This window comes from Taudactylus pleione, unplaced genomic scaffold, assembly GCF_031769625.1.
Source record: "Taudactylus pleione unplaced genomic scaffold, aTauple2 ptg000251l, whole genome shotgun sequence".
Taxonomy (NCBI): Eukaryota; Metazoa; Chordata; class Amphibia; order Anura; family Myobatrachidae; genus Taudactylus; species Taudactylus pleione.
In genome coordinates this window covers 5,324,923-5,337,588 of record NW_028284653.1, presented here as the reverse complement: position 1 = coordinate 5,337,588, position 12,666 = coordinate 5,324,923, and the positions used below count along the sequence as shown (strand labels likewise).

The following is a 12,666-nucleotide window of genomic DNA, read 5'->3' as shown; positions in this document are numbered from 1 at the left end:
TTATGTCTTCTGATTCTGTTTCCGTCTCTTCGGGCTCCATTCCTCTAACTGGGGCTACTGGGTGATAGAGGGGGAGGAGTCACACTTAAAGATTTATAGTGCCAGCTCCACTCTTCCACCTGGCTATACCCCAGTGTCTTGATCTCCAGTGTCCCCTGTGGAATCGGAGAAAGGATGTTGGTACTTACCAGTAAAATCACTCAGGTAGACCTTTCAGATATTTCCATTTCCTTCATGCAATGTTCATTTATATGCTTAGTTTTTTATACCTCTGGTGTAAAGGAGAGTGCTAGTATCAAGTTTAAGCAAATTAAGGGTTTTCTTTAGTCCTTAGCAGTGGAGACTCCAGAGCAGCCCAATATTCAAATGAGAAGCCACACCAACTGCTGCCGATTTGCCAAACATTACTGGCAGTAGGTGTGGCTTCCCTATTTGAATATTGGACTGTGCTGCAAACCCACCGCTGAAGCTGCCACTCCACCCAGACAATGAACTGACAGTCCCACAGCACTTGGGTTATGTTGCTTTGTCACACAATCACCTTGGTTGAGAGGAAACATTTTACCACTTTTTACACCCTTAAGGGGTCACATTTTGAAGAATCTCTGCTTTGAGTATATACTCCCCAAATTACATGTTTCTAGGTCCAGAGGTTGGGCTGGATGTTAAGTCAGATATATATATATATATCTATGTTCTATCATTTTTTTTTTTTTTTAGGGTAATCAAAACTGCCTGCCACCTCACAGCACCACAAACTGGTAAAGGCTCCTTTCTTTTCTATATTATTCTTAATTAAAATGTGACTGAATTTGTCTTATGTAGATAACTTTTGGTGTGAAAGCTTTATCTCTTTTAATTGAGAGAGAGCATGCATGAGCTGTAATTACCTATAAAACATGTTTGGGAAGGCCAAAATTTAGGCTGAGCAGAGCAAAATAAATAATTCCTTTCTGATGTGACCTCCATTATTCACCACACTGGATAAGCACAAGGTCTCCTTCCTTCCAGCCTGAGTATTTCAGGAAAGACAGGATTTCCTACGGCAGAGAATGGGGATAAACCTCAGACTCCCAATCTCTATGCACCTATACCAGAACAAGAGATTGGATATTTTATAATGAAATGCTGCAGTGGTGTGAATATCAGACTGGCCTGCTTGCCCCATCCCAATGTGCATATATGTTTTTTGTTGCACGATCCCGGTCTTGAAGGTGTACAAGCTGAGCAGCCAAATAATATAATTGTATATCGCACAGCGCTAAGCCATCCCTCACCCAGGGACCTATACATGGTTTTAGAAGCAATATAGGTGCACTTATGCCTCCCAAATGGAGGAAGTCGCATACCTGGCAATAGTCGAACAGGGGAAGGTAAGCTGGAGAGTCTAAAACATAAGAATTTAGGCTGGATAACCATTTTCACGCTTCCTGTGACTGAAAGCTAAAGCCTCTGCCAAACAGCTGCACATCAACAGCTACAAAATCCTGCAGTAGAGGTGAGCTGAATACCTGAGTACATACACCAGTTCAAGGGGAAATGATAGGAAACTGACAAGGAGTCTGAAGGGTAGGAATAACATTCAATTTATCCCAATTAATCTGAAAAAAAAAAAAATTATAGCAATGGTAAGGAGTGCTCCATTTGTGGCAAGTATTATAAAATGTCATTGGCATATAGTGCAGTTTTTTTTTTCCCCACTGGAAGGGTCCTAGTAGGTATCCAGTGAGCCCACTCAATGGTTAAACTGAGGGCTACATGCATTCATCCCAAAGTGGTGATTAACCAGGATCCTAGGAATTATTCAGAATTAGTGCCCTCTGCCTTCTCAGGTAAACCAACCAAGCGGATGTTAGTGTGGCAGAGGCCCCCCTCCATATCTGTGAGCTTCTGCTGGCCGGCAAAAACAGTCCTGAGACAGGACAGTGTGGGAGAACCCGTCTAGCCTGCTCATGAGGTAAATATTAGATGAGCAAAGAGCAAATCTGCAGAGTTCAGGACCAGGGGCATAACAATAGGCAACTTTGTGCAGTGGCAGTACCAGGGTCCCAACTGTATTAAACATGGTGATGTATCTGGTGAATAGCTATGCAGCCTCTAGGAGTCCTGAGGCAAGTCAGCAGGCACAGCATGGAGAGTGTCAGCTGAAATCTGCAATCCAGAGACCCTACAGACAGGAGCTTGCTGAGGAGGCAGAGGGACTCTGACAAGATGGAGGAGGGTGGGAGATCCTGGCACAAATGTAGGAGCTGAGCGTCTGCAAGACAGCAGGTAGCCAACGGAAGAGGAACAGTGCCAGCAATGGCAGACCTGTGCTGATGGGGAACAGAGTCCTCAATCTGGTCCGAGAGGCAGAGGAGCCAGAACAGACTTTTTATTAAGCTATCCAGTCAGGTAGGAGACTTTGTCAGATGAAAGTTACAGGATGCACAGGTTGAAGAGCGCTAAGACTCACGTCTTACTGCATGCCTGTACAGGCCACGTCCCCTTCTGTTTTTTTTTTTATTACAACTAAAATATTTCCATATACAAGGTTTAACTTAAAGCAGTTTTCAATACTTTCCACCTGTTGAGATGAATGACTGCAACAAATTCTGATGGAAATTTATTTTATAAACCTAGTGCTCATTGCCAGAGCCTACGGCACATGCCTAGGTCCTGGGAAACATGGTATCTGCACCATATTACTAGTGATTTCTCTTCTGTCTGCTGGAGGACACTGGAATCCATGGGCTATAGCTGGTGCTGGGGGAGTCTGGGCCCTAGAGAATTAACTTTACTTAACTAAAGGTGCCCATCCACTAGCAGACAAGACAAAAGACTGCACGATTATGACATTGTAATCTGGCAGTCGTTTGTCAGTCTGTGATGTGCCTACACTGTACGAGCAGTCGTTCAGTGTAGGCACAATCATCTGCAAACATGCTGAACCGGACGTTATCGTCGGGTTATACAACATATTTGTACGATGATAGATGTCTAAAAGACCAATTTCTTAAACTGCAAACTATTATCTATCGATATCGTTCAATCGCTCATTTTAATTGTCTAGTGGCACCATAAGGCTGCAAAGGCAGACGCACCATTTCCACATTTTCTGCAACGCCAATCCCCACAGAGGTAAGTATAAAGTATGAATGCAGGATGAGCAGTGTGACCGCCTGTACCCAGGGGCCCTTGTGCCTTACACACCCTGCATCCAATGCTCGTTTCTTATTGTGTACTTTGCCAGTGGTATTTCTTTACTTTACCTGTTATGTCTGATAAATAGAGTAAATCCAGGTACAAAACTGGAGGTGCTTTGTTAGTAACATTTTTGGCATGTAAAACATCAGTCTAATAATTCTTTCTGAAACATTGCAAGTGACTAAGCCTATTGTTCGCAAGTTTAACTCACAAGGTGCCTGGTCACACTGCACTTCTGTCCCAGGAAAATCTAGGGGATTCGCTTTTTACACTATATCAGTGTCTGAATTGTGGAATACGGTCATCACTCTGCTACATCACTGCAAATTCATGCGGCATCTCTGATCAACCAATGTGGTTTCTTGGATGTATGTCAGCTCCCCCTTTCATACCGCAGCCAACCCGGGAAAATCCGCTGTCATACCCAGGAGCTTGGACCCTGGCTAGATAACCTGTGTAAACATACACACCAACACATGACCTTGGTGAGAGGTTGCGTGTACGGCACGTACCGGACAGTTTGCCTTATATGCCGCCTCAGAGATTGACAGTGCCCTGTTGAACAGGCCTATGGGAGTGGTCTCTAATCTGGTGGAGCCTGGTCAAATGTTAAAAGCTCCCTTTCATCACTGGAAGATCTAATCTGTGTGCAATGATTGGCTAAATCGATGCAGGATTTGGTTAAAGCTTCATTGTTCTCATTAGAGAATAGTCTTGAATTCTACATGAGCCAAGTTTCAGCTACAGCATGTACAAGTTCAAAACCCTGAGTTGGGTTTTATTTTAATTCTGAGTGCTACGTTTTTGAAGGAGCGGAGATAACGGATATTGAAGATTCACAACAAGGTTTCTGCAAGATGACAAGGTGGGATAATTTAATGTGAACAGTTTGGCAGGTGCTACCCATCTAGGACAGTAAAGGAGTTAGAGTATGTCTTTAAGAGGAAGCAGCAGTTGCTTTATTTTTCTTCTCTGCAACTGTAAAACTTTGCTAGGCATGGACTGAACCCAAATATGTAACCTAGTTTATTTGCCTAAAACCTTTCACCCTTTGTTTCTTTACAACTTATCTCAGCATTCATTCCATCACGATTTTTTTATTTAAATTTTCTTGTTTTCCAGAAATAGTATGCTTACTTAAATGTGGGACATGTAGGTTGAAGGCATATTACTCTACTGCACAGGTTCTCAAACTCTGTCTTCGAGACCCCACACAGTGCATGTTTTCCAGGTCTCCTCACAAACTCACAAGTGAAATAATTAGCTTTACCTGTGGATCTTTCAAAATTTGTCAGTGAGTAATGAATACACCTGGGCACCTGCTGGGTTATCTGGAAAACGTGACCTGTGTGGGATCCTGGGGCCAGAGTTTGAGAACCACTGCTCTAGTGCATACTATGAGTAATGGTATTTTTATACTTACAATAAACCTTTTTATCTTAATCCACTGGTGAACATTGGAGGAATAAACATGGGGTATAGAGTGTGGAGCAGAGAGTCTTTCCACTTTAGGAATACTGCAAAGCTCATACACCTCCCCAAATAATGTAATGGGAGGGTATCCAATGTCCACAATAGACTAAGAAATATTTAAAATATGATTTTGTCATCCATTGGGTACACTGGAGGAATAACCATTCTTAGTGCCTGTGATAGCATTGCTGGCAGAGGAACAGCAAGAGCAGACAGAAGCTCCAAGAAACTGAAAGGGTATCCACAGAACGCCCACAGATCCCTCCTTAAACCTTTAGGTGCCACTATATTTGAAAAGACCTACAAATGAAGACCAGTTACTGGGGAAAAGGGAGAAATCGGCTATGGATATCTACTTCCTAGATGTCCACCCTGAGAATGAACACAGACAATGGTGCTTCTCACATCTCCCAGTTCCCATGGCATAGACAGACTGCGTCCCAAATGCCTGTTTTTTTGCTAGAACTGGCCACTACAGATCAGAGCATGGACAAGCACTGGTGAGAATCATTCTAGTTTGAAATCCGATCGTTCTGAAAATGTCCACTTTAAACTGTTCAAAAAACACCAACAATCCCAGTATAACATGCATAGGTGAACAGACATCAGTTTGCAAGCCAACTTAGACCACACCATTACCAGTAGCAAGAAGATTATTCCTTTCAAAATTACACTTGTGTGAAAAGGTTTTTTTACATTAAGAATCCACCCGACAGCCTACAAGATCTGGGCTGCCATTAGAACTGGAGACCAAATAAAGGGCAGTAGAAATCTCCATGAGGAGCAGCTCATCCAGAAAAGAGGCATAGAAATGCAGAGTGGCAAGGGACTGCCAAACAGAATTTGCAATCAGCGCTAATTGCAGCACATAAGCCAGAGTCACGATGGACTGCAAACTGATCTTGTATTCAGCGCCAGTAATAGTGCATTTGCCAGATTAGTAAAGGGCTGCCAAACATCTAGTTTTTAGCTCCAGCACATACATCTAAGTGGCTATGGACTGCAAAGCTAAACTCCACATACAGAGCAGTTTACTCCAGTGGATCACTTTTAGCAGGCTTTTCTCTGTGAAGGAAGCCTAACAAAGGCATGCCTTGCCTTGTGTGGGTCAAACGAGAAAGGGGGACTGAACCTGATCCATTTCCCTGCCCACCCCTCTTGAGCACAGGGGACACTAGACTCACTCCTCTTGTGCAGGTCCAGGAGTGGAGGATATGTGGCCGCAATGTGGACAACCAGCACATACCATCTTGTTACGCCGCTGGTGTGGATTTGATGGCTACCACACCGGAGACAGGCTGCCAGCAGAGGGAGGTACCGATTGCTGCACCACCATGGCCAACCCAGGCATCTCCAGCTAAGGCTATGGGATGATGCAGAAGTTATAAAAATAAAATGATTAAAATTAAACATAATGCCTGCTAACAGCCCCTAAAAGACACCAGACTCCTATTAGTCAATGCTGACTAAACTAACATGAGTCTCCCAGGCAGCTCTGGGGTATAGAGAGAATAGAGACAGCTTTGCAAATCTCTTAATATGCCCAGGATACCTGCCCCACACTATACCCAAAGTTATTCCTCCAGTGCCGAAAATATAGTGTCAAGCGTATAATCCCATGGCTAGAAATAAATACTTTGCTGTAACTAGATAATTATCCATTTAAGCATAACATTCAACTTTAGAAAATATATTAACTTTTCTGACATGCAAACAAAAAAAAAAGTAAATAAACCATCCTTATGGTTGTAATTCTTTTGTGCTTTATTTATAATATTCTAGAGGGATGTGTGAATATAAACAGGTATGCTGTCTGTATTACAAACCTATTAGTGTAAAATAGTGTTATATTAGCTTAGGCAACATGCATTTAAAGAATCATATTCTTCAAACAGTCCAGGTGATTCCATGAAGGTTACACAAAAACCTATCTTTAGCAGAAGCCACCATCCTGGAAATACTTCATGGTACAAATATTGAAGTCCTCCTTTAACATACGAATGGCAGAGGCAGCTAATTTTGTCAACTGAACCAATATTCTTCATAATTGGAGCCAAGCAATTCACCAAGTATGCTAGAATTATGCAGCACAAGGCACTTTGCGCCACAGTGATGTTTCTAATTCTTCGTGAGGAGCTAGAAAGGACATTGCTGCTTCCACTGTGTGCAGGAAACAGGTACACTTTTAATTGGTGAAATGGACATGTGTCCAAAAATATTGACTACAAAGTATAGAAGAATAGTGTTTGTTGGAAGACTATATCTAAACTGCTGCAAGTTGTTAACAAAGATTACATATGTAAGCAAATACAGGCACTGAGTTTAGTGAAGGCAATTTAATTTATCATTACTTGAAGGAAAAACATTTTTTTGGAATATAGAGAACTGAAGCCTTGAAAACGCTGCATTAGTTCCAAGAGTTATTTATTACTGGTATTCTTATTTTATTTATTAAACTAGACAATAATAAAATGTCTTAATCTTGGGTCCATTTAACATCCAATAAATTATTAAAAAAAATAATTTGGTCCTAACCAGGTTCCTGTATTCACGATTTAATCTACAAGCATGTGCTGTATACTGCGGCTTTCTCACTGATAGCTTTCAGAATGGTCTGAACCTTTTCTTCCAATGCCATCAGCTGTCTTGCTTTTTCTTCTAAGATCCTTTGGTTATCTTCATACTTTTTCTCTAAATCTAGAGAAGAAAAACAAAGAAAGAAAAGACGTCAGAATAGATGTAGATGTTTTTTGTTTCTTAAAAAATATATATATATAATGCAATAATAAAAATCCTATTCTAAACTCCCTTTTTCTGCCCATTGGGAGACACACAGGTACCATTTTGTAAAATTATTTACCAAGGCTTATATGGCTGACCGACACCACTGCTCAGGCTTGATCTTATGCAATTGTAAGTGTGACAAATCACATAAGTGAGCTATCTGGTTATAGTTTATTTGTATGTTGTCCAGCCTCTTATAGAAGCACTAAATATAATCAGTCTTCATACAGTCTACATGTTCTTCTGACCTATATTTGATGTCCTGACAACATACAGTAAGTAAAAGACATTCCTCTTCCTCCAAGGACTGATTCCAATTCAAAGCCATAATCATGATGTCCTGATTTAGGTTTTTAGACACCACCTCAAGCTGAAAAGATGGTGTGGAGAACAGACCTATCCTTATGAAGATCACATAAGTAGATCTCTTGGACAGAGCCCACAATTCCAACACCCTCCAAGCCATGGAAATGGGCAAAAGGAAAATGAGAAACTGAAGATCCACCAAGTACAGTGGTAGAAAAGAAACTTGTTGTAATGCCTTCAACACTAAATTCCAGTCCCAAGGGACTTAGTAGTGGTCTCAAATGCATCACATCCTGTAAAAAGGTGTGCATCTCTGGTAAAAGCACTAGACTCTTCTGGAAGAAAGTGTATGGCGATCTGAACTTCATGGCCATCCTGTAGGAAATGGGTCATGGTTAGCATTACTGCCTCACAGCACTGAGATTGTGGGTTCGATTCCTACCATGGCCCTAACTGCGTGGAGTTTGTATATTTTCTTCCTCAGGGTCCATAGGGATCCACAGCGATACCATGGGGATATTATGGTTGGAGAGATCCAGGCACCAAATAGTTAAAGCTTCAGCTCCCAGGACGTCTCGGGTCCTCCTCCATATGTACCCCACCCCTAGCCATAACCCTTCAGTTGTTCGTTTGGTGCGGCCGGATCAAGACGCACCTTGGTAACGGGACTGCTCAGACAGTCCTAAGCTTTTATTTTATTGCTATGTTTTTTGGGTTGGCAGTACTAAGCGTCTGAATTAAGGCGCATTTACTGCGACTCGATCTACCTCCGCCGGGTCGAAACAGTAGTAACTGGGCTGGTGCTCTATAAAGCGCTGCAGAATATTTGTGCACTATATAAATAACTGGTAATAAATAATAATAATAAAGAGAATGTTGGAAATATCTCTAATCTCACACCAAGAAACATAGCTCTGCTATACCATATGATAATTTTTTGCCAAAACAGTTTTCCTGGCCTTAAACAAAGGCCCGTATTCAATTTGACGCAAAAAGCCGGAATCCGCGGAAAAGTATCGCCGATGACGTAATTTCGCCAGGCGGAAAGTATCGCTGTATTCAATTTGAAAGACTTTCCGCCTAGGCGGAAAGTCAATGCATTGTAATAGGCGGAAAAGTTTCGCCTATGAATAGCAGGCGGAAAAAAACTGCATAATTGGGGTTCTGGGGTGCAACGTTGCGGGAACTCCCGTGCAGCCTTCAGACAGTTCCCCAAAGGTAAACTGTGTCAAAAAAAAAAAAAAAAAAACACTAAACACCACCCCAAAAAAAATCACTTTGAATTTGGGGGCGACAAAAAAAAATGTTGGGGGACAAAGTTAAAAACTAGCGAACTTGACTGTGGGGGGGTCTCCAAGTATGCCTCTGGTGTTTTTTTCATTGCAGGGGCTTGCGGCAGGTGGATTTTTCACGATTTTTTAAACTTAACTTTAGCAACCTTAAAATATACTGACCCCCATTTTCAAGTACCCCAAATTTGCTGTGATAAGTTCTTTTCTGCATAAAAAACTCCTGAATACTATTCTTCACCACTTGTACAAAAATTCTATTTAGCAGCTATTGAGCCCACTTAAAAACACCAAATACCTTCAGCAAGCCAAATTGGGGGTAACCATAGCTATCCCCCATGTCAGAGCATATTTTGGGGGGTGTCAGGCTGATTTCCCCAAATCAGTAATTTCCACTTGTTTAAGTTTCGCCGGGTCCCCTTTTCGCCTACTTTCAAATTGAAAATGGGGATACGTGGGCACACGCGCGATACTTTGCCGCCTGCAAAACACATGATGTAGGCGAAAAGTCCGGGAGCCCGAAAAAGTATCGCGGGTCCGCTCAAATTGAATACGGCTCATAATGTCAATCACCCTGTTTGAAAAGCCCTTCTCCTCTAGAAGCATATCTTCATCTGCCACACCAGTAAGCCAGTCGTACTGATCCCTGATGATAAAATGGTCCCTGGGTTAGCAATTCCTATCTTAGGGCAACATGGCACGTTCAACCCATCCACATCCTGAGACTGTTTGTGTGTCACAATTCTTTTGAACATTTTATTGCTACCAACAGCACCAGGACCCGTTCTCTCTTTATGTTTTTCAAAACCTGCTGTACCATTCACCACTATATTAGCAAGATATAAATGAGATGGAAATCCAAGGGAGCCATCAAGGTGTTTTTAAACACCTGGTGATTCCTGGTCCTTTAAATAAAAAAAAAAATCAATCACTCCACCTTAAGGTTCAGCTGAGATGCCAACATGGTTGAGAGCAATCTCCTGGATGCAGGATGGGCCTGCTGAATGAATTGGCTTAGTTTTCCACCGCTGGTATGAACACATACGATAGTGCCAGGACATTTAGCTCTGCTCATGAATATTATTTTTCCAGTCAGTCCTAACAATTGAGAATGGACTTTTGAAATCGTTAGGATTGTTAAATTGATTGAGGGATAATCACGAATTATCATAGCAAAAATAAACATGGAAATACTTCTCCAAGAATTGAAATCTATGCACACAGATAAGTGGCACACGCAAACTGGATACAGTCAAATAATAGTGACATGCAAATAAAGATCTGTAATAACTAATATAGCCAACAGTGGTGCCAGCAGTACTACAACAATTTTTTAAATCACTTACTACATTTTCTTTCACTACTTAAATCTTTCTGATTTAACAAATAATCTGCAAAATTAATAAGGTTTTCCATAAGAGAGAATTTTTTTTAAAAGTTATGGGGCACATCCACTAGGCGATATTAATGAGCGATTGCACGATTACAACATCGTATTCGTGCAATCGCTCATTAATCGTGCACTATAATGTCAGAAACTACCAGCGATGCGTGCTTCCGCTGGTCATTTTCAACATCAATCATCGTCCGAACATGCCGGTCAACCAGCCGATAACGACAGATTGGCCATGTTCAGGGATGATGGAAGGTGCCTACACTGAACGAATAATCGTTCAGTGTAGGCACTGCAGGGGATGGGGAATGACAGTACGATTACGATGTTGTAATCGTACTGTCTTTACCTAGTCGCCTAGTGGATGTGCAGCATTAGTTGAAAAAGATTGTACAAATGTTAACAAAGTATATAATCAGTGATCCCTAGTGCACTACTTATTTGGACACTCTTGGTTTTTTTTTTTGGTTGTGTATAACCATCTTCCAAGAACTTCATGACAGAATTTGCATACATACATTAGCTAGTTAATAGAGTTTTTTTTTTAAGCGAGTTTATCTTGTATCAGGTTCAACTGCTGATGATATGTGCCTGTATTGATGTTGGAACTTTCAAATAGGACAGTTGGTCAGCTGTTTTCATATGGATATGGGACTACTACATCCGGAGTTTACTAACAGTAATCCAGTCTTCAATATAACTGATGTAAAAGTGTGTTCACTACTGAGATTTGTGCATAGACATAAAACACACATACGATCACAAATAATATACAGTAATAGCAGATATTTTTGCACCATGGAGTACTGTGCTCTCATATTTGTGCTGTACACAGTAGTATTATGTGGTAAACATAATACTATATATTTTTGCAAGTCTTTTATTTTTAATGTAAATTACAGGTTCCTTTTGAGGTCCTGGCTGCCTTCACTTGACCCCCGCATCCTGAACTGGCTGGTTCTGGTTGTAGAATGTGGACGACAGTTATTAAGACATCTCCTCTCCCCAGGACTGGGAGAGGGGAGTAACCTACCTTGTCCATAATGATAGCATCAGTACACACGTGAGTAGTGGAGTCTTACCCCCAGAACTGCCTCACATGAGGGATCGCTCCATCTTAGCCTGCTCCTGCCTGCGGATACCCCTGCAAGCCTGTCTATTCTAGATGAGCACCACAGCAGTACATTTAAAAAAAAAAAAATAATGCTGTGCAGTCTAAAAAAATATTTTTTAAACCATACTGGATGTATTACTGAATTTAAAGTACCAATTTCCAATCTCCCATGGTATCAGTGTCCCCCAACTGGACGTATGAGACGTATGAGAGACATTATGTACAGTATGTCTAAATGCTCCTATAACATGACAGGAGTTTACAGTTTTCCAGGTATCAAAGCTTAAAACAAGAAAATCGTACTTGTACTAACAGTAAAATTGTAAGATAAATCGCATTATAAAAATATACCTTTAAGAAATCCTAATTTCTTGTTTGCTTTTGTTAACAAGGCTTTAGCTTCCTTCTGAAGTTGTTCTGCTTTATTTCTGGCCTCTGCAGAATCTTCAGCTTTTTTTGCTATCAAGTCTTCAACTTTCTTATATTTGTTAGTAAGTTCATTGTCCAGAACCTGCAATATTAGAGACAAATATTATATTTAAGCATAAATGTTTTTTTCTAAACAGCTGTGATTCTTCTTTTATCCCATAGCTTCTACCAACTCCCTTCCTGAAAAGTACGTTCTTTATAAAATAATTTCCTCATAAATGGGCACACAAAGAGGCAGGGCATAATTATGGTCTACTAGAATTTGAGCAGAATTTAAAAAGCAGCAGCCTTTCATTTACAAGACCGTCCTTTGCACAACTTTGTAGCTTCAACAGATTTAGAACTCTGGTTTAGATTGTTCAGCCCATCGGTTATGAACAGATACAAGAAGCAGAGACACTGGCTATATGTAAGATCTGACACACTGCTCCATTCAAGATATGGTGGGGAATCTTGAGGGAAGGAGCGTAAACTAAATAATAATAAAAAACAAAACAAAAAACTTCTTTAAAGGGCCAGCTCCAGAACCCATTGCTGCTTGCTTGCCAGTATTGTGTCTGGAGCGATTGGGAAGAGGGAGCTTAGTGCTCTACCACATTACAGTACGTACTAGACCCTCTCCAGCTTCCCTTGATCATGACAACTGGCATGCTATGCAAGGTCTTGAAATAACAGGTTTTCAAGATGCAAAA

General features: G+C 41.1%; 1 protein-coding gene across 2 annotated transcripts in view; it reads right to left on the bottom strand.

Moving 5' to 3' along the window:
• Window positions 1-6,410: 6,410 nt before the first annotated feature.
• The window catches only part of LAMB1 (laminin subunit beta 1), an 81,107-nt gene continuing 74,851 nt past the window's right edge, over window positions 6,411-12,666 (bottom strand). For both annotated transcript variants that reach the window (XM_088480195.1, XM_088480194.1), the window contains 2 exons: window positions 11,897-12,056; window positions 6,411-7,356 (listed from right to left, as the gene is read on the bottom strand). In XM_088480195.1, coding sequence (XP_088336321.1) covers window positions 7,220-7,356; window positions 11,897-12,056 — 297 coding nt within the window. In that variant the 3' untranslated portion in view covers window positions 6,411-7,219. The remainder of the gene's footprint in view (window positions 7,357-11,896; window positions 12,057-12,666) is intronic.